The sequence below is a fragment of the Neophocaena asiaeorientalis genome, unplaced genomic scaffold, assembly GCF_003031525.2.
Source record: "Neophocaena asiaeorientalis asiaeorientalis breed wild unplaced genomic scaffold, Neophocaena_asiaeorientalis_V1.1 scaffold82, whole genome shotgun sequence".
Classification (NCBI taxonomy): Eukaryota; Metazoa; Chordata; class Mammalia; order Artiodactyla; family Phocoenidae; genus Neophocaena; species Neophocaena asiaeorientalis.
In genome coordinates, this window is record NW_020173068.1 from 6,917,308 (window position 1) to 6,939,306 (window position 21,999).

A 21,999-nucleotide genomic window follows, 5' to 3' on the forward strand; every position below is an offset into this window, starting at 1 on the left:
ACAGTGGCTAGTACAGCTACTATTATTAATTAATGTTTTAGCAACATCATTTTAAAAATATTTCTTAAATTTAAATATTTTATTTAAGTATAGTTGATGTGCAATATTATATAAGTTACAGGTGTACAGTATAGTGATTCACAATCTATAAAGTTTATAACTCCATTTATAGTTATTATAAAATATTGGCTATATTCCCTGTGCTATACAATATATCCTTGTAGCTTATTTGATACGTAATAGTTTGTACCTCTTAATCCCCTACACTTATGTTGCCCCTTCCCCCTTCCCTCTCCCCACTGGTAATCACTAGTTTGTTCTCTATATCTGAGTCTGTTTCTTTTTTCTTATAGTCACTAGTTTATTGGTTTTTTTAGATACCACATATAAGTGATATCATACAGTATTTCTCCTTCTTTGTCTGACTTATTTGACTTAGCATAATGCCCTCCAAGTCCATCGAAGTTGTTGCAAATGGCAAAAGTTTCATTCTTTTTTATGACCGAGTAGTATTCCATTGAATACATATACCACATCTTCTTTATCCAGTCATCTGTGATGGACACTTAGCTTGCTTCCATAACTTGGCAAGTGCAAATAATACTACTATGAACATTGGGGTGTGTGTATCTTTTTGAATTAGTGTTTTTGTTTTTTTCAGATATATACCCAGAAGTGGAATTGCTGGGTCATTTGGTAGTTCTATTTTTGTTTTTTTTGAGAAACCTCCATACTGTTTTCACAGTGGCTGTACCAATTTACATTCCTACCAACAGGTTACAGAGGTTCCTTTTTTTCCACATCCTTGCCAACATTTGTTATTTGTGGTCTTTTTGATGATAGCCATTCCTTCAGGTGTGAGGTGATATCTCACTGTGGTTTTCATTTGTATTTCCCTGATGATTAGCATTGTTGAGCATCTTTCCACGTGCCTGTTGGCAATCTGCATGTCCTCTTTGGAGAAATGTCTATTCAGATCTTCTGCCCATTTTTTAACGGGGTTTTTTTTTTTTTTTGATATTGAGTTGTATGAGCTGTTTATATATTTTGGATATTAACTGCTTATTGGTCATATCATTGGCAAATATTTTCTTCCATTCAGTAGGTTGTCTTTTTGTTTTCTCGATGGTTTCCTTTGCTATGCAAAAGCTTTTAAGTTTGATTAAGTCCTATTTGTTTATTTTTGGTTTTATTTCCTTTGCTATAGGAGACTGATCCAAAAAAATATTGCTGTGATTTATGTCAAAGAATGTTCTGCCTATGATTTATTCTAGGAGTGTTATGGTTTCAGGTCTTACATTTATGTTTTTAATCCATTTTGAGTTTAATTTTGTATGTGGTGTTAGAGAATGTTCTAATTTCATTCTTTCACATGTAAGTGTCCAGTTTTCCCAGCACCACTTACTAAAGAAACTGCCTTTTCTCCATTGTATATTCTTGCCTCCTTTGTCATAGATTAATTGACCATAAGTGTGTGGGTTTATTCTGGGCTCTCTATTCTGTTCCATGGATCTATGTCTCTGTTTTTATGGCAGTAGCATACTATTTTGATTACTGTCTTTGTAGTATTATCTGAAGTCAGAGCAAATGATTCCTCCAGCTCTGTTCTTCTTTCTCAAGATAGTTTTGGTTATCCAGGGTCTTTCATGTTTCCATACAATTTTTAAGATTATTTGCTCTCGTTCTGTGAAAAATGCCATTGGTAGATTGATAGGGATTGCACTGAATCTATAGATTGCCTGGGGTAGTATGGCCATATAAAAATATTAATTCTTCCGGGCTTCCCTGGTGGCGCAGTGGTTGAGAGTCTGCCTGCCGATGCAGGGGACACAGGTTCGTGTCCCACTTAGCAACAGCATTTTAAAGGACTTGTGTACTAAGACTGTATGGGTACTTTAAATATATTATCTTTTTTTAAAACCACCTTATTAAGCATGAAGGCAGAGACCAGTGGGGCCTCAATATTTATTAGTGGATGTACTTAAAGATGGATGAAGAATGTTCAGCCTTTATCATAATTAGAATTTTATTGAGTTTCCCAAACGAGTCCCTTGCTAATCATGTAAGAGACAACTTACTTCCAAAGCTGCTACTCTCAAGATTTTCAGAAATCCCTTCAGTTCTAGGAATTCATGAAATCTTGACATTCCTTTCCTCCCATTTGGGACATGGTCACATCATCATGGTCTCTTCAGTCTCCGTCCCAATGCAGAATCTACCCACTCCCAATCCCCTGGACCATCTCAGCCCTGCACCTCAGGGCTGCAGCCCTGTAGGTTACCCCATGTGAGAATGAAGACCTGGGACACTATAGCTTTGAGAAGGTTGTGACCCATTTTTCCATTTTCCTTCTTGCAAGTTCCCAGAGTTTTGTCAGCCCTTTGGACCATAGCAACACACATGACTTTGGGCAGTGTGATGTGCAGTAGAATCAACCCTAGATTTGAAGTGCGACCAGGACTTCAATCCCAACTTTATCACTTAAAGCCTCTATATGTGACCCTAGGCAGGGCCCTCCCCTTCTGTGAGCCCAGCTTCTTCATATGTAAAATGAGGAATTTGAACAAACGGATCTCTGAGGTCCTTTTAACCTGAGCTTTCTGTGATGCTAGGATTGGCCATCCTCTGCTCTTTGCTAAAAAATGGCAGCTCAGTTCCTTGAGCTGCAATGAAGGCATGTTTGGTCTCCTTTGGTCCAAAGTCCTTGAAAATATCCCTCAGATATATATATCCTGAAATTTCGCCAGTAGATACGAGAATTAAAATCTTGACTTACCCCAGAGATCTTGAGGTAGTACAGTACAGAAGTTAAAAGTGTGGGCTTTAGATTTGAGCAGACCTGAGTTGGAATACTAGCTCCATCACCTTTTAGGAGTGTGGCCCCACCAGCTTTTCTTCTGAGCCTCATTTTACTCATCTGTAAAATAGGAATAATATTAGTATTATATTCACCTAATAGGATTATGAGGGTTCAGTGAGCTACTGCATATAAAGTGCTTGTCACAGTGCCTTTCAGAAGAGACAAACAAAAGATATTAGGATGCTTTTGGAAACTCTTCTTGGAAGTGCCAGATGGAAGGGAAAGGAGATGACAGTAAATTGAGACTTGGATAACAACACAGGGGCATGGTGTTAGTTTTCTGCGACTATGCTAACAAATTATAATCACCACAAACTTGGTGTTTTAAAGCAATAGAAATGTATTCTCTCACAGTTCTGCAGGCCAGAAGTCTGAAATTAGTTTCACTGGGCCAAAATCAAGATATTGGCAGGCCCGGAACCTCTAGGGAAGAATCTGCTCCTTGCCTCTCCAGCTTCCCAGGGAAAAGAGAATGTTACTGACATTCCTTGGCCTGTGGCCGTGTCACTCCAATCTTTGCTTCCATGTTCACATCACCTCCTCCTCTGTGGATTAGTATCATATCTCCCTCTGCCTCTCTAAGGACACTTGTGACTGCATTTGGGCCCTACCTAGATAATACAGGATAATCTCCCATCTCAAGAGCCTTAACTTGATCACATCGGCAAAGACCCTTTTTCCAAACAGGGTACACTTAAAGATTCCAGGAACTAGGACCTAATTGTCTTTATGGGGCCATTTTTTTTAGCCTAGCATAATAGGTCCTAAGCATTTTTCGGGTCTGGGCCCTTCCATGCTATGAAACTCAGCCAGGCCTAAGTGTCCTTCTCTACATAAGTCCTGTCACTTACCTTCTTGTCTCCATTCAAAACTCTCATGTGGATTAAATGTTTGCAGGGAGAGTGGGGCCAGGTTGCCTGGATTTGGTAATGATGGGTCTCTTTTGATGAGCAAGATTGAAATACTCATAATTTTTTTGTTTTCTTTTTCTAGCTTGATAAAAATGTGCATTTCCACACTGTCACAGAGCAAATACAATCATGACTTATATTTTCACAATTTATATGGTTGATTTCATGGTTTTTCATGAAAAAAAACTCTTTTTTTTTTTTTTTACCTTTTGGAATGTATTAGGTCTCTTCCTTCTTGGCTTTACCTCTCACTCTGTGATTATCATATTAGATTCTAAAAGGTTGTGGTCCATCAGAGAAATGTCAATCTTGAATATTTACTCATGAAGACTCAGAGTAACCTTAATTTCCTGATTCAAAATCTGGAAATTGAAAATGCTACAAAGGATGTCTGGGAATTAAATGGGATAGTGGTGAAAATTCTAGCACAGTGACTAGAACGTGTTAATTTCTTAATAAATATTCTCTTCCCTGCGTCCTATTCCTCTTTTTTTAAAAGTGGGGGTATGTTAATTAGTTCCATTTATTGAGCATCTGTCCCTAATAATCCCAGCTGTTATAGGCAATGATTTCTGCCCTCAAGAACTTGAAGCACAGTGCTGGGTATACAACGAAGATTACAAGTCAAGCCACAGAACTTTCCCTTGAACTGCCTGAAATTTTGATAGAAAGGAAAGACATCTTTTGGAGAATACCTGGAATCACAGAGTGTTCAAGTTTTCCTGTGTGTGTTTCGAGGATGGGCAGAGTGTATTAATACCCCAGGTCAGTATTCTTGAACTCTGTGTCGAGTGGAGCAAGCCGTGGACTCGTGGTCAGAAGTCTTTTGTTCTATTACTGGTTTAGTCATTGTCTCTGTGTGATCTTGGGCAAGTCACTTTCCCTTTTGGGGATTCAGTTTCCAAATCTGGAAAATGAGAGAATGAGACTACCTTTCAATACAACGAAAATGTTAACAGATTCATAGAGTTATTGCAAAAAATCAAGAAGCAGAATTCAATACACATTAACTGCAGAAATTTTCCCCCAGAAACAATCAAGAAGCAGAATAAAACTGTAGGATGACACTCCTAATAAAATTTGATTATTTCCCAACTGAATAATATTAATAATAAAGAAGAGGAGAAGGAGAAGGCCAAAATGTCTAGATAATAGCAAGAATTTATATAGCAGTTACTATGTCCCAGGCTCTGTTCTTGGGACGTTAGTCCTCACCATGATCCTCTGAGACAATACTATTATTATTACCATTTTAAAGATTTTAAAAATTGAGACACAGATTTTAAAAATTGAAGAGAGGTTTAGTAATAATCAACGTCTCACACTGAATAAGTTGTAGAGCCAAGATTCAGACCTAGTCTATATTCTACTACATTGATGAAATTAATGACAATTGTATAAATAAAAGTCCAAAACAGAATTAAAACGTGGGGATTGACTTCGGCAGTATCCTCTAACTTTAGCTTCATGCGATTCTACATTCACCATTCCCTTCCTTTTTGCTGGAAAGTCAGAATAAAAGGTTCAATTCCCTGAAGCTGGAAGCCCAGGCATTTTAGTTCTCCTTTGACCCAGTACTCTTAGCTACTTTTAGCAGGGAAGTATCTGGAAATTCCTTTTCTAGCATCTGGAGGTCATGTGGTTCAAGCAGATTCTTTCAACTCCCAGAGCAGAGCTTGCATACTACATACTTTTGGACTGCCAAGAGACAGCTAGTTTGTTCCTGGGAAATTTCCCATCTGTTGCTTTGTAGAAATGCTCGAATTTCCCCTGTCCCCAGTATATACAAAATCTAGAGCACGTCAGAGCCCTAGAACACGTTTTTGTTTGTTTGTTTGTTTGTTTTGCAGTACACGGGCCTCTCACTGTTGTGGCCTCTCCCGTTGCGGAGCACAGGCTCCAGACGCGCAGGCTCAGCGGCCATGGCTCACGGGCCCAGCTGCTCCGCGGCATGTGGGATCTTCCCGGACCGCGGTACGAACCCGTGTCCCCTGCATCAGCAGGCGGACTCTCAACCACTGCGCCACAAGGGAAGCCCTAGAACACGTTTTTAATGCCCATATTCCATGTAAACATTCTCTAGGCTAAATCTGCCTAGAGAAACTTAGTCATCCCGGTTATATTTAGGCAAAAGTACAAAATCAAGAAATGACCACCCACAGATGGTCTCATAGTCTGGTTAGTCCCAGGCCCTGAGCCAGATTATAATCTTTGAGCTCTCAAGCCTTGAAAATGGTATCCATCCCTCATATGCAATTCAAAACAAAAATAATCTTATTCTATAAAATAAAGGGAGGTGATAGCCAAAAGATGGAAGCAATGCATCTGTCAATGGATAACTGGATAAACAAAATGTGATATAAATACAATGGAATATTATTCAGTGTTAAACAGGAAGGAAATTCTGACACGTGGTACAACTTGGATGAACCTTGAGGACATAATGCTAAGTGAAATAAGCCAGCCACAAGAGAACAAATGTTGTATGACACCATCTATGTGAGGTACCTAGAGTAGTCAAATGCATAGAGACAGAAAGTAGAGGGTGGTTGCCAGGGGCTGGGGGAAAGGCAATGTGTTACTGTTTAATAGGTACAGAGTTTCAGTTTTGCAAGATGAAAGGAGTTCTGCAGATGGATGGTGGTGATCGTTGCACAACAATGTGACTGTACTTAATGCCATTGAACTGTACACTTAAAATGGTTAGGATGGTAAATTTTACGTTATATGTATTTTACCACAATTTTCTAAATTGAAAAATTGAAAAAAAATAAATGGATAGTGGTCCCCAAAATTTCTGATTTTTTTCCATGTTGCCTACTTCACTGCCTTTTTGGAAATATCCAGTTCTTTCAAAAATATATATACGTGTTCTTACGGAGGGGAGAGATATGTGCCTGCTTTGCTGATGCCCAAAGCAGATACTTCTTCTGCCTATTTAATGAGACAGAATTGGCATTACAACACCCCAGGCTGAAGGAAGGAAGAGCATAGGGTCCTGCAGGGTCCCTCACTCAGTCTACCAGTTCTGTAGGTCCCAACTCTGATGCTGGGGAGAAGGAAAAAAGCCTAACAGAAGGAAAATCCTTTCAGCAAATATTTATTGAGAGTCTTATAATAATAACAGTATCTACTAAACTGAACTTACCAGTGTTAAGAAAAACTATCTAAAACATGTTACTAAAGTAAAAAGATGATTATGTGACCTTTTGATGTCACAATAAAGCACTGATCAGCAAATCTACTTAAGAGTCATCTGCCTCTGAAGAGCAATTTAACATTATTTACACAACTGACTAGGGCCCAGACATTTCACAATTCTGTTAAGTAATAGGACGGGATGATTTCCTTTTCTGTCTAGTAGAGAAGATAATCCTTAAGGTTATGGTTTTATTACCCTGTAGGACCTTAATCCATTTGAATATAATTTAGCAATATCATTTCAATATTTTTCTTTCTCAGTGACTATAAAATCCCCAGTTTTCGGGAGGGGGAGGTGGCCGTGGTGGGATGAACTGGGAGATTGGGACAGACATGTATACACTAATATGTATACAATAGATAACTAATAAGAACCTGCTGTATAAAAAAATAAATTAAATTAAATTTTTAAAAAACCCAGTTTTTATATTCTGTTTTGAACTAGCTTTGTCATCCTGCTAGCCCCCTTATTAATGAGTTAAATGAAATTTTGACCCATGCTCACTGTTTGTATGAGAATTATGTGTTTAACATGCTGAGAATTAGCCTTTACACTAAATGTCAGATCCTAGGTTAAGCAATTCACAGACCCATGATACCCCTTTGAGGTAGTTTCTATTTTTATTCCCATTTTCCAGATGATAAAGCTGATGCACAATAAAAGATTAAATAATTTTCTAAGGGCCAATTATGTGCCAGGCATTTTGCCGGTCACAATTTTCTCTCCTTCCCTAGATGTTCTATTTATTTGTTCATTCATCCAATAAGTATCTATTGAGCACTTACCATGTGCCAGGTACTCTACTAGCCTTGTGTTACAGAAACGTTAAAACCCATTCCCTGCCCTCTTACAGCTTTTGGTATGAAGGAGAGATGATGCTTAAACAGACAATTACAATGGACAGAAGTTAGCTGTGATGAGGGGAGAGGGCTACGGTAGAACAGAGGGAATATCCAACACAGATTTGCGTGACATCAGGGAAGGCTTCCTGGAGTAAAAGACACCTACTCTAATAGGTGCTAGGTGCGCCAAAAAGGGGGTGAGAATTATCTGAAGATAAAGTCTCCATTCCTTAGTACAGTATGACAGACTCTTCATCGGACTCCTACTTACCTCTTCACATCACTTTGCCCTCCCTGCTGCCCACCTATTCCGTTTTGGCCACACTTAAGTACTACTAATTTCTAAAGCATGTTATATTCTTTCTCCTCTCATATTATATTCTTTTGCACCTTCTTCTCCCTCTATCTGAAAGAACTCTTCCCCACACCTTCTGCCCTTCCCCCACTGCCATCCCTCATTTGCCCTGCAGGACCACCTTAGGCATCACCTCTTCCAAGAAGCCTTCTCTGACTCCCAGGCTAAGTTAGAGGACTCTACTCTCATAAGCTCGATACCCCTCATGCTCCCCAACCCCAGTCCTCTACGTGCTATAGACTAAGGTAGCAAAAATACTACGTGCCCAGATCTGTACTAAGTGGTTCACTTATATCATTTCATTCTCACCACAACTCTATGGGACAGGTATTATTATTTTTCCTATTTAACTGATGGGCTCAGGGAGGCCAGGTGGCATGCCCTATATCCCACAGCTAGCAAGTGGCCAAGCTGAGATGTGAGCCCAGGCAGCTTCACCCCAGAGCCCATGGCCTCATCCTTGGTGTTACATTCAATACCACCTCTGCTCTGGGTCCTGGGAGGAGGAAGCAGGCTGAGAAGAGAACACAAAGATGCCTTCCAGGGGTTTACAGTCCAGGAGAGAAGACAAGGGGATAGAAGGTGACAATATAGCTACAATGAAGCTACCAGGGGAGGCAATGTTCCATTGGTTTTGTGAGTAGAGTGAGAAGTCAAATATAGCTGGGGTCATCCTGCAAGGCTTTCAGAAGGAAGTGGTATCCCAGCAGCGCTTTGAAGGAATGGAGAGGACATGGAGAAGTCTAGAGAAAAACAGCAGGAGAGTAAAATATATATAACAAGGATAATACCTCATGAAGAATTGTCTTCAACAGCGCAAGGTTAGTTTAACACTAGAAACAATGCATTTGCCACATTAACAAATTAAAGATGGAAAATCATATGATCATTTCATTAGATGATGATAAAGGATTTAAAAAACTCAAAACATTTATGTTAAAAACTCAGCAAACTGGGAATAAAAATAATCTTCCTAAAGAAAAAAAGATTCTTCCTTACTCCAATAAACGGTATCTGGTTTTTTTTTCAATATAGCAAACATCATAAAAGCTTTCCTTTTTAAGCCAGGAAAATGAAAAGAATACTCACTTATATTTTCTATCATTTCTATTCAACATTGTACTAGAGATCAGAGCCAGAACAATAAGTTAAGAAAAAGAAACTATAAAAACGAAAGGAAGGAATAAAACTATCACTATCTACTAATGATGTGACTATGCATATAGAAAATCGAAAGAATCTACAAATAATTACTGAAATAAATAAAATAGTTAAGGCTTCTAGATACAAAATCAATGCAATAAAATTATCAGTATCTCTATATACCAGCAATAAACAGAACATGAAATTTCTTGTAATTACCATTGTCAATAACATTTTAAAATATGAAGGACCTAGGGAAAAAAATCTAACAAAGGATGGGCAAGATGTCTAGAGAGAAACTCATGTAACTCTGGGAGACACCAAAGGAGATAAAAATAGAAATAAATGAAGAGATATACTCTGTCATGCGTTGGACAATTCAATATTGTAAAGATGTCAATTTTCCCCAAAGCCATTAACACATTAAATGCAATACCAACTAAAATCCCAACAACTTGACAAAATGATTCTAAAATTTATGTATAGAAATTCAAGACTCGAAAATAGCCAAGACATGGGAATTCCCTGGTGGCCCAGTGGTTAGGACTCCTGCTTTCACTGCCGAGGGCCCAGATTTGATCCCTGATCGGGGATCTAGAATTCCACAGGCTGTGTGGTGTGGCAAAAAACAAAAAACAAGACACTATTGAAGAACAAGGTGGGAAGACTTGATCTGCAAGAAATGAAGATATAAGTCTATACTAATTGAGAGACTGTGACATTGGTGCAGGGAGAGAAGAATAGGCCACTGAAACAAAAGAAACACATTTACTATAAGTCAGAGATGTCCCTGCAGATCAGTAAGGAAGGGCAGACTTTCAAGAAGTGGTGCTGGGACAATGGGCTGTCCACATAAGGGAAACTAATCTTTTCTTTTTTTTTTTAATTTAATTTATTTATTTTTATATAGCAGGTTCTTATTAGTTATCTATTTATACATATTAGTGTATATATGTCAATCCCAATCTCCCAATTCATCCCAACACCACCACCACCCCTCTTTCACCCCTTGGTGTCCAAACATTTGTTCTCTACATCTGCGTCTCTATTTCTGCCTTGCAAACTGGTTCGTCTGTACCATTCTTCTAGATTCCACATATATGCGTTAATATACGATATTTGTTTTTCTCTTTCTGACTTACTTCACTCTGTATGACAGTCTCTAGGTCCATCCACGTCTCTACAAATGACCCAATTTCGTCTCTTTTTATGGCTGAGTAATATTCCATTGTATATATGTACCACATCTTCTTTATCCATTTGCCTGTTGATGGACATTTAGGTTGCTTCCATGACCTGGCTATTTTAAATAGTGCTGCAATGAACAATCTAACTGGTGTGAGGTGATACCACATTGTAGTTTTGATTTGCATTTCTCTAATAACTAGTGACATTGAACAGCTTTTCATGTGCTTCGCGACCATCTGTATGTCTTCTTTGGAGAAATGTCTATTTAGATCTTCTGCCCATTTTTGGATTGGGTTGTTTGTTTAATATTGAGCTGCATGAGCTGTTTATATATTTTGGAGATTAATCCTTTGTCTATTGATTAGTTCACAAATATTTTCTCCCATTCTGAGGGTTGACTTTTCATCTTGTTTATGGGTTCCTTTGCTCTGCAAAAGCTTTTAAGTTTCATTAGGTCCCATTTGTTTACTTTTGGTTTTATTTCAATTACTCTAGGAGGAATGCCAGAGATTTCTGTGCATTAATTTTGTATCCTGCAACTTTACCAAATTCATTGATTAGCTCTAGTAGTTTTCTGGTGGCATCTTTAGGATTGTCTATGTATTGTATCATGTCATCTGCCAACAGTGACAGTTTTACTTCTTCTTTTCCAATTTGTATTCCTTTTATTTCTTTTTCTTCCCTGATTGCCACAGCTAGGACTTCCAAAACTATGTTGAATAATAGTGGTGAGAGTGGACATCTTTGTCTTGTTCCTAATCTTAGAGGAAAGGCTTTCAGTTTTTCACCATTGAGAATGATGTTTGCTGTGGGTTTGCCATATATGGCCTTTATTATGTTGAGGTAGAAGGAAACTAATCTTGAACTCTATTTCCCACCATACACCTAAAGGTGAAAGACAAAAGTATAAAGCTTTTGAAAATAAATAGGGGAATATCTTCGTGATCCCAGAGTAGGGAAGGATTTCTCAAACCAGGAACAAATAGCATGAACTAACAGAAAAGATGATAAAGTTGACCATCTTAAAATTAGGAATTTCTGTTTATCTAAAGATAAGATAAAGAAAGTGAAAAGATAACATTTGTGTGCTCTGTGTTCAGGAAACCAGAAGGAGCAGGTTTGGCTGAGACTGGAATATGTGGAAAGATAAGGCTGGAAAGATAAGCAGGGACCAAGCCAGGAATGCCAGGCTCCCACCACTTGCTAGGCAGGCAGGAGCTGGAATCATCCTACTTTAGGGGCTTCTTTTTGTGTTTCCTAAGTTGGGGTGTGCGAGTGTGTACAGGGGGAAATCTTTTTTTTTTTTAACATCTTTATTGGGGTATAATTGCTTTACGATGGTGTGTTAGTTTCTGCTTTATAACAAAGTGAATCAGTTATACATATACATATGTTCCCACATCTCTTCCCTCTTGCGTCTCCCTCCCTCCCACCCTCCCTATCCCACCCCTCCAGGTGGTCACAAAGCACCGAGCTGATATCCCTGTGCCATGCGGCTGCTTCCCACTAGCTATCTACCCCACGTTTTTCAGTGTATATATGTCCATGACTCTCTCTCGCCCTGTCACAGCTCACCCTTCCCCCTCCTGCAGGGGGAAATCTTGAGGAAGATTCATATCTATTCCTTTGCCTCTCCTTCAGGAAATCCTACTTAATGTCTGCCCTCCATTCTTCCTGTGGCACAGTCAGTTCTGTTTGCTGCCCCCAAAGCGGAGTTTCTTTCTTCTCTCTCCCACCTACTGAATACGTACTGTGTTCTGGCATTTTGTACGAGTCATCTCATTTACTCTTTTAGGATGGCCTGATAGTTAAGAAAACATATTTGGGATACCAGTCACTTGGATTTGAGATCTGTCTTTACTAGTTGGGTGTCTTCCAGCAGGTCAAGTAACTGTTCTATGCTTCTGTGTCCTCAACTGTAAAACGAGAGTAATGGCTATGTCTTCCTACTTTTCATAGGGCACTAGTGAGAATAAAACACAAGTACTCTGCTGACTTAATACCATGCTTAGCACATTGTAAGCTCTCAATACATGTTATCATTATTATTTCACATCCTAAGGGGTAGGTGATCTCTGAAGGGACCACACTCCGCTGTTATCTGTTGTTATCTGAGTTGGGCCTGGTTGCTTCAACTGACTCTCTTCAGTAGCTAACAGGGAGGGAGAGGGCTGGTCCTGTGAAGTCCTGCCGGGCACTCTGCCAGTCCCCAGCTCAGCCTAGCTCCTACGGCCCTGGCAGGGCCTCTCCTCACCTACTGGGGCTGCACCGGCACTGGCCCCTGCTCAGCTTCCTGTCTCCCTTATCTACCCCCCACATGTGCGCTCAGCAGTGGGAAATGCTACCACTTGCTTCCTTTACTCAACAGGACCCTCATTCTTCAGGCCACAGTCAAATCCCAGCAGCTGGCCCTGTGCCCACTCTGCTCAGTGATTTTCCGCCCCTCAGCCACCCAGGCCAGATGCAGCAGAGGCTCTGCCTCCAACCCTCACCCCTGGCTTTAGAAAGGGAATGGGGACACCCCTTAAGCTGCCCCCACTTACCAGCTTCCCCAGCCCCAGTACTCTCTTTGTTCTCCCTGTACCCAACCCCATACACCCATCCTCTTTGAGTTCCAATTCCGCTCTGAACTTCTCAACTCTGTGACCTTGGTAAAGTTAATTACACTTTCTGTCCTTTAATTATCCAATCAGTCACATGGAGACAATGAGCCTGGTGCTATCTGCCCCAGAGGAAGCGATAAAGGTGTAGCACTTAGTATAAATTTTTGGCACATTTTATATTATGCATAACATAAATATTCAAGCATGTTGGAAGTATGTGTTCAAAAATATACTGATGGAGAGTTATCTCCTCAAATTTTTGAGATACTATGTGGTGGTTAAATTCACAAACTTTGGCATCAGAGAGATGTGGGTTCAGATTGTAGCTTTTGCTATATGACCTTAGGTGAGTCACTTACCCTCTCAAAGCCTCAGTTTCTTTATTAGTAAAATGATGTTAATGAAACCCACCTGGTAGGGCTGGCATATGAATGTGAGATTATTTGTGTAAAGAGCTTAACACTGTTCCTAAACACGATAAATGTTACCTATAATAATTGTTGTCTCTGCTATTTAATTTTCAGGACACTGGTGTGTGAGGAGGGTGCTTGGCAAACAGCTGTAGCTGCTGCCACTTCTGTCCATGACAGATCTTAGCTTTGTGGGAAAGATCTCTCTGTAATTAGCTCTGTGCATATTGGTGTGGATCCACTTTAACCCCAGTGACCCAGGCCCTATCTGCTTAGATCAAAGACTCACAGCTCTCAATTGGTTCAATCATATGCTTTATTACCCTCCATCCCAAAGTACCCTTTTAAGCCCCCAAGGGAGAAAAAAGGCAAAGCAAAAATGCACAAACTCACCAGGAATCAGATAAAGCAAAGTAAAACCAAAACAAAGTGCCATTTTACATCCAACCATCTGACGTCAATGGCTAGCAAGGAAGTAGAGCTAGGGAACTCTCACGCACTGCTGGGGTATATATTGGCCCAAACTTTTTGTAAATCAGTGTGGCAATATCCAGTAAAATTGAAGGTATGCATATACCCTATGACTCAGCAATGCTACTCCCAGGTTTGCACCTACAAAAACTCTCCCACCCACGCACAAGAAAATGTTTATAAGAACATTCATATCAGCACTGTTTATAACAGCAAAAACCTGGAAAAAAGACTGTAATGTCTAACAACAGGAAAATGGATAAATAAATTGTGATATAGTCATAAGATGGCATATTACAGAGCAGTGGAAATTAATGGACCTACACAGGGCAACATGAATGAATCATTAATATGTCAGGTAAAAAAAGCACTTCAATACTATTTCTATAAAGCTCAACTTATGCAAAATACCACTATATATTACTTAAGGATATATGCATATATTGTGCAAGTATACAGAAATGTAAGGATATAAAAAACAGCAAATTCTGATTAGTGGTTACTTTGGTGGTGGGGCACGGGGGAGAGAGATGCAGTTGGGGAGGAGTACAGAGGGGGCTGCAATTATATTGGTAATATTTTATTTCTTATGCCGAGTAGTGGGGCCTTGTATGTTTGTAATAAAATTCAAGCGTGAATTAATTCTTCAAATATGAATTATTTCATAATATTTTTTTACAAAAGGCAAGACAATATAATTGGCACTGATTTAAGTCCTTTTGCTTTCCTGAGTCCCAGTCCAGGAAAACAAGGCCCCCATTCTCCTTCTAACTAGACCACTTTGACGAACTGGAAAAAACTTTGTTATTTCTATGCTGGTTTATAACAACTGAGAGGTAAGTATGGACACTCTTGCATATTTTCAGCTCAGAGACTGGGAGTCTGGTATGTGCCTAGGGTTTGCCCCAATTCTACTACGACATCTACTCTCCCTCCAAGAAACAGTGTATAAAATAAAAAGTTAAAGTCCCCCCTCAGCCCTTTATCTAATCCCATTCCCCAGAGGTAATCTCTACTGACAGTACCCTTCCAGGCATTTTCCCTATGCATATATAAATACATAGATACACACATAAAGTTTTTTTTAAATATAAGAATGGAATTAAATATGGATTACTTGGACAGAAGTAAAAAATTTAAACTAAAAATAGATGGAATTTTACTATATGTATCGTTTACTATATAAATCGTTCTGCAGTTCCTTTTTTCATTTATCAGTGTCTCATGTCAACACATCAGTTCATAATGTGTCTTCTACCACAATCTGTTACTTAAACTTCTAGTTTTAATCCAACAAGAGATATATGATCACATTCTAGATACAAAATTTTCAAACAATACAGATAGAGTGATAAAATCCTTCACAAAATAGAGAAAGCCTTTCACAAGATTGTCACCCCTAACGCATACACCAAACACACACACACACACACACACACACACACACACACACACACACACACACTTAATCTCAGGCCCCTCCCTGGAGATGAACTACTGCTATATTTGATGTACATCTTTCCAGATTCCTTTACTCGCATAAAGAAATAGGTTGTTTAGTTGTTGTGTGCATGGCTGACACATAAATGGTTCTAAACTGTACATAATATTCTGTAACTTACTCTTGGTGATTTATGCATATAATCACTATCTCACTGAGTCATCCATTAGCTGACATTTATTATTTATTATGCTATTATTTATGATGTGCACTGTTCCAGGCACAGTAGCAAATAAGATGGACAGCCTCTATCCTCATGGAGCTTACATCCTGATGGGACATTCAGACAATAAACATGTAAATGAATAAGTAAAATCATTTCAGGTAGTGCTAAGTAATATTATGAAGACAGAGTGGGCATTGGGCAGAAAGGTTTTTTTTAACAACTGCATAGTATCCCACAGTATAGATTAACATAGTTTGGGAGAGTGACTTTCAAATTTTTCTACTTGCTTCCTAGAGTAAGAAATAAACTTCACACTGCCATCCACCATAGAAATATACACACACAGAACCAACACACACACATATACAACAGGACAAATATTTCATGAAATAATGTTTACCCTTATTAAGGGTGATGCACTGAAAACTTTTATACTGTTCTATGTCATTCTTTTATTTTTTCTTTAATTCCTTACATCTCTCTGGGCCTCAGTTTCCCCACGAGGAACGTGCTGATCTCAACATCCTAGAATCTGCTCTAAGTTGATGCCCCACCCCCTGACTCAGCGAAGGCAGGACTTCTCTCTGGCCCTTCTCCCCCTTTTCCGCTCCCTGTTCCTCAGAAGTGGCCCAGGGAAAAGGCAGGTCCCTGCAGGCAGGAGAGTGTGATTCAGGGCGGGGCAGAAGGAGGGAAAGAGAGAGGCCCGCCTCCTAGTAGGAAATGTGACTGGGTAAGAATAAGAGTTTGTAAGCCTGCCGACCTCTTTCTCTTCCCATGCCCTGGCCACCTTCCAGCCTCCTCCGTCCAGTCTCCTCCTGTCTCAGACAGTCCTCACTTCTTTTTCCCCTAGGCTGCAGTCAGCCGGAGCCCCCAGCCTGCCAGAGCCAAGAGCCCAGGTGGGGTCGAGAAACTCAGCTACAGGATGTTGACAACACTGCTGCCCCTGCTGCCACTACTGCTCCTGCCCTGCTGCGCCCTCTGTAGCCAGGAAGCCCCAGATGGTGAGTCGACGGCACATCTCGTGCCCTGGGATGGTTCTGGAGACTCTCATCCTGTCTGGGTACACAGGCAAGACCAGAGGGGAGCTTATCCCACAGTGTCTGTGTCTGCAGCCGGCTGGATCTCTCCAGCGGGCAGGCAGGTCCTGGGGACTGGTTCGTGTCCCAAAGCCAAGGTGAGGAAGCATAGTTCAGCCCCTGGGAAGGGGGAGATGCAGGAGGCTGGGGGGAAACAAGACTGGAAAAATGGGAAAGGGGCTTGTAGAAAGGGTGAGAGAATTAGCCATGGGGAGAGAGGAAAGATGGGGCAAAGTCTGGAGAGGGAGGTCTGAGGGTGATGGTGGATGGAGGTGAGTTTAGGGAAGATGGGAAGAGACTTAGGGATGAGACAAGAGATGGAAGGAATGAGAGACACTGGGAGAACTGACGGGAGACTTGGGGAAAGACTGGGGCTGAGACCTGTGAGGCAGAAGAGGAGACTAGATAAGGTGGAGGAAGACTGGGGACAGCTGGTGAGGGGAAACCCGGGGGAGAGACAAGCTGCGGTTGATGGGAGAACTTGTGAAGGATCAGGCTGCCACAGTGGATCCATTTAAGCAGGGAAGGGGAGTTACTGCCTTGCACTGTAATTGCACAGGGGCCTCGTCTCCCCTCTCCCACAGCCTCTGTAGCTTCAGTCTCCCCCTCAGAGAGGGAGCAAATAAGAACCAGTATTCAATCAGTGCTCACTATGCTTAATACATGTATTGACTCATTTCACTCCCACAAAATCCTTACAAGGTGGGTGATATTATTATCTCCATTTTACAAAGGAGGAGACTGGTCAAAGCAGTTAAGAACCTTGTCTGGGGGTGACCCACACAGAAATACTCGTTCACATCCACAGACACAGAGCACAACTTCTCAGATGCAAACGTGGACAAGACACATGTCCCCAAGGAGATTTACATCGCCAGACTCATTCCCCCCTCAGACATTCTCTGGGTACCAACTCCATGCCAGGCCCTTAGTGGGTGTAGGAGGCAGAGATAACCAGACATGATTCCATAGCCTAGAGGAATGGAAGCCTGTGTGTTTGGAGACAGTTATGCAGAATCTGGGATCGCTGAAACTGACCCACTGTGTCTGAGAGGGTAAAGAGAAGCATCAGGAAAACTTCTTCAAGGAGAGGGCAACAGCTGGGTCTTAAAGCATGAACAGAAGTTTGCCAGGAGGCACAGCAACCCTGGCATGCTATTCACATGTCACCTGAAAGGCAGCATGACGGACTCCAAGTACTTTGAGGTACTATCTAAGCACAGGGAAGAGGCCAAAAAAGGCAGGTGGGGCCAAGTCTCCAGCAGCCTTGAATGTCAGGCTAAAGACTTTGGACTTGATTCTACGGACAGATATCCTATTTGGAGACAGTATAGTTGAGTGGCTAAGAGTGCTGGGCTCAGACTGCCTGCATGCTAACCTTGACTCTGCTATGCCACTTTCACCTGTTTTCCACATGGACTGGGGTTAGTAATAGTAGCTACTACATCAAGTTAATGGAAGGAAAGCACAAATAAGATAATGATGCATGTAAAGTACAGTGCCCAGGTCATAATAAGCAGTTAATGGCTATTACTATTGTTGTTGATAGGGGACTGTGTCCCTGGAGGATTTTTAAGCAGAAGGACATAATCTTATTTCTGGGCCAGGTGGAGGGCAGATTAGAAGGGGTGACACTGAAAGATGAGTGGAGGGGGGGGATGAGGAAGGAAGTTACTACTCCAGGACAGATGAGAACCACTGAGGCCTGAAGTGGGGCAGTGGCAGAGGAGACAGAGAACAGGAGATGGAATTGGGACTTCATTGTAGGTCAGGATTTGTTAACCAACTGGAAATGGGGGGGTGGGGAGGAAGGGGTGAGAGAGAGAAAGCAGACCAGAGTGGCCTTCCACTGACCGTCTGGATTATCCTGGGGCAAGTGGCTCCTGCACTTCTAGCCTCAGTTTCCTCATCTGTAAAAACAAAGATAATAACCCCTGTCCTGCCTTCCTGGCAGGGTTCCTGAGAGCGTCAAATGGAAGGAAGGGTGGGAGGGCACTTTATGGTTTAGGAAGGGCCAAGAAGGTGGGCGGCCGACCTCTGGGTGGGAAGTTATTATCTCGGGTTACACGCTGACCCCTCCCACGCCGGCCTGGGCCCGACGCGCTGACTCCTGCCCCCAGGCCCGCGGTACCTCCACATGATCCAGGTCTCCTACTTCCGCAACCCCTCTCAAGTGTGGCACCGGGGCAACGTGACGCTCGGGGGGGTCCTGACGCACGTTCTGGAAGGCCCGGGCAACAACGTCTCGATCCAACAGCTGCAGCCCTTGCAGGAGCCCGAGAGCTGGGCTCTCACAAAGAACAGTGTGAAACGCTACCTGCAGGAGTTCCTGGGCCTGGTGCAGGTGGTGCACCACGAGCGGGGCGTGGCCTGTGAGTGACGCACGCAGGGGCGAGGGCTGGCGAGGGTGGGACCTTGAGGTGGGAGGCGCGGCCTATGGGCGGGACCTAACTGGGGGGAGGGTCTGTGGAAGAACCGGGCGGGGCCAAGTTCTGGGATGGGTATGCTTGCTGGGCGTGGTCTTTTTGCCTTTGCTGATTGCTGGGTGGGAGATTGAGGCTGGAGAAGAGTGGGTGTCCTAGCTGACGTACTGTACTGTCCGTCAGGCCCTCTTCCTGCTGGCATGACCTCGGGGTAGCCCCTGTTAAAAGGCCCTGTCCCTGATCCACCCTGCACCCTGAAAGCTCACTTCCCCCTGGCGGACATGCCCCGACACCTGACACCCTTCCACATAGCCCCCTGACCCTGAATCCCCCATCTACAGTTCCTCTGACCATTCGCTGCTTCCTGGGATGTGAGCTGCCTCCTGAGGGCTTGAAAGCCCGTGTCTTCTTCGAAGTGGCTGTGAATGGGAGCTCCTTTATGAGTTTCCAACCGAAGACAGCCTCATGGACGGCAGGGCCTCAGGCATCTTCCAGTGTGGTCACCTACGCCCTGGAGCAGCTCAACAAGTACAATCGTACTCGGTACGAACTGAGGGAATTTCTGCAGGACACCTGTGTGCAGTACGTGCAGAAACACATCACCGGGAACAACTCGAAAGGTATGGTGGGATCGGGGAGGGTCCTGTGTGTTGGGTGGGTTCCAGGCAAATGCGTGGACCTGAAGGATGGATACCTTGAGCAACAGAAGGCCCAAGGCTGGCGGTTTGGGACAGAGTACACACACCTTCCGTAAATTGGTGAACTAGCCCTCCCCGCCCCGCTTCCTTTGGGGAAGGAATCCCTTGGGGTTTGATTCAAACCATGGACTCCTTGGGGGTATGTTCTTCAAGCTAACTCTCCGCGTGTTCTGCAGGAAGCCAAGTAGGCCGCTCCTACACTTCGCTGGTCCTGGGCATCCTGGTGGGCTGTTTCATCATCACTGGAGTGGCCGTAGCCATCTTCTTGTGCACAGGTGGACGGCAGCGGTGTTAATTACTCTCCAGCCCTCTCTGAAAAAGAGCTAGACTGATGGGGCCTGGCAAAGGAAGATCTCAGCTCACTGCAAAACTGTACAGATTCCCCATCTGGGACATTATACTCCAGAAGATTTAGAATGGCAGCTCAATGCTTCTCCGAGACCCGCCCACCAAGAGTTTGAGGGAGGGGAGGGGAGGAGCCTAGGTAGACAGGGTAGTTGGTTTGCTAAGATCCTAAGAACTGGCACCTTTGCTGAACTGGTCTGCGAAGTGAATGCTTATCTATGTTTGTGGAAAACAGATGATGCAGTTGGGGCAACGGAGGTGGTCTGTGGCCCACCCATCCTCCAAAGACAGAATCACCTGAGGCGTTCAAAACACATAACCAAATAAAACAAATCATCCACAACCCAAACAACCAACATTCAGTGCTTCTGTGTATGTTAGACTTGGGAAGGGACACTGGTATTATACAATAGAGGTAGAAATAACCAGAGAAATGATGGAAGTGTGCAATCGAAGTAATATGGGAGCAAGGAATTATTAATTAATCAATTAATAATAACATTAATAAAATTCCTTACTTATGTATACAGCATTATTATTTCCTCTACTTTGCAAAACTTTGGGGAAAGTAGCCTATACCCTTTGCTTCTACTTCCTCACCACCCATTCTCTCTTCAACCCACTGCAATCTGACTTCTCTGTAAACTGGTCTAAGATCATCAATGACCTCTAATTGTGAAACCTTCATCTTCCATGATATCTGCAACATTTCACTTTGTGGACTAGGGCTCTCTTTTTACCCCAACTTCTGAGATAGCATACTTCTCATCTTTAAAATGTGTTCTGGCTGCTCAATCAATCCCTTTGCCTATGTCATCTTCCTCAATTCACCTTTGAAATGTTGACTTCCTTAGAATTCCTTTTTTTGGCTCCTTTTGTTCCCCTTTAAACTGTACCCTTTCTGGTGACCTACTAACTTCCATGACTTCAAATACTGTCTCTATGTGGTGGTTTCCATGGGGAAACAATGTCATGATGTCTTTGAGAGCATGTGTTTTGTCATAAGACAGCCTCGAGTTTTACCTCTATGAGCCAGACATTTAACTTCTTCAAGTCTTAGTTTCTTCATAAACAAAAGGTATAATAAAATATACTAAAAGGGTATAATAAAAACAATACTTATCTCATAGAGGCATTATGAGTATTAAATGAGATAATATAAGGTAATATATATACTCAATAAATATAGCCTTTGCTGCTGACCTCCAGACTCCCCCATTTGCCTTGCTTCTTGAAAATCATCTGTACCTTAATATTTTGCAGACATTTCAGAGTCAACATGTTCAAAATGAAATTCCATATCTGTCTCCCCAAACATGGTCTCCTTATTCTGTTTACTCTCAGTTAAACAGAATTACCATCAAATCATATCAATATAGAGACCTCACTGTTAACCTTTATTTACTCCCTTTTTATCCCAACCTATAAAATACAATATCTGTAGAATCCTCTCCCTCCTTTCCACTCTATTGCTTTTGTTCAAGATGTCATAATTCATCTCTTTCTCTCTGGTAGGCACAGAGGTGTACCACCCAGTTCTGCCTTCAAAAGTAAAGACGTGCTATTCAGCTACAGGAAGTATAGTCAGCAGATAGCCTCTAGCTGCTTCAGTTCCTTCAGGGTCTGCCTCACCCACAGAGAGCAGTCCTGCACAAGGTCATGCTCATCCTGGGGCTGTCTTCATCCAGTGCCTGAATGAAGCAGGGGGTATACAGGTTCAGCCATTCTGACCCACTGTATTTCTGATGAGCTGTGTTCATTCCAGAGCTCCTCACCAGGTTGGCTGGGTCTTTGTTGGATCTACA

General features: G+C 42.1%; 2 protein-coding genes across 3 annotated transcripts in view; one reads left to right on the forward strand and one right to left on the reverse strand.

Moving 5' to 3' along the window:
* The window catches only part of EDEM2 (ER degradation enhancing alpha-mannosidase like protein 2), a 44,063-nt gene extending 25,135 nt beyond the window's left edge, over positions 1–18,928 (reverse strand). The window contains exons 1-3 of the mRNA XM_024742892.1: positions 18,860–18,928; positions 4,467–4,678; positions 2,777–2,917 (exon numbers count right to left, since the gene is read on the reverse strand). The gene's annotated coding sequence lies outside the window, so the exon portion shown is untranslated. The remainder of the gene's footprint in view (positions 1–2,776; positions 2,918–4,466; positions 4,679–18,859) is intronic.
* PROCR (protein C receptor) lies at positions 15,745–20,719 on the forward strand. 2 transcript variants are annotated; one of them, XM_024742894.1, is made up of 5 exons: positions 15,745–16,382; positions 16,503–16,653; positions 18,849–19,100; positions 19,493–19,771; positions 20,026–20,644. In XM_024742894.1, the coding sequence occupies exons 2-5, from the start codon at positions 16,575–16,577 to the stop codon at positions 20,142–20,144; spliced, it is 729 nt and encodes a 242-aa protein (XP_024598662.1). In that variant the 5' UTR covers positions 15,745–16,382; positions 16,503–16,574; the 3' UTR covers positions 20,145–20,644. The 2 variants fall into 2 exon arrangements, with proteins under 2 accessions (XP_024598662.1, XP_024598661.1); XM_024742893.1 differs by having other exon boundaries at positions 15,745–16,653; positions 20,026–20,719.
* The last annotated feature ends 1,280 nt before the right edge of the window (positions 20,720–21,999 follow it).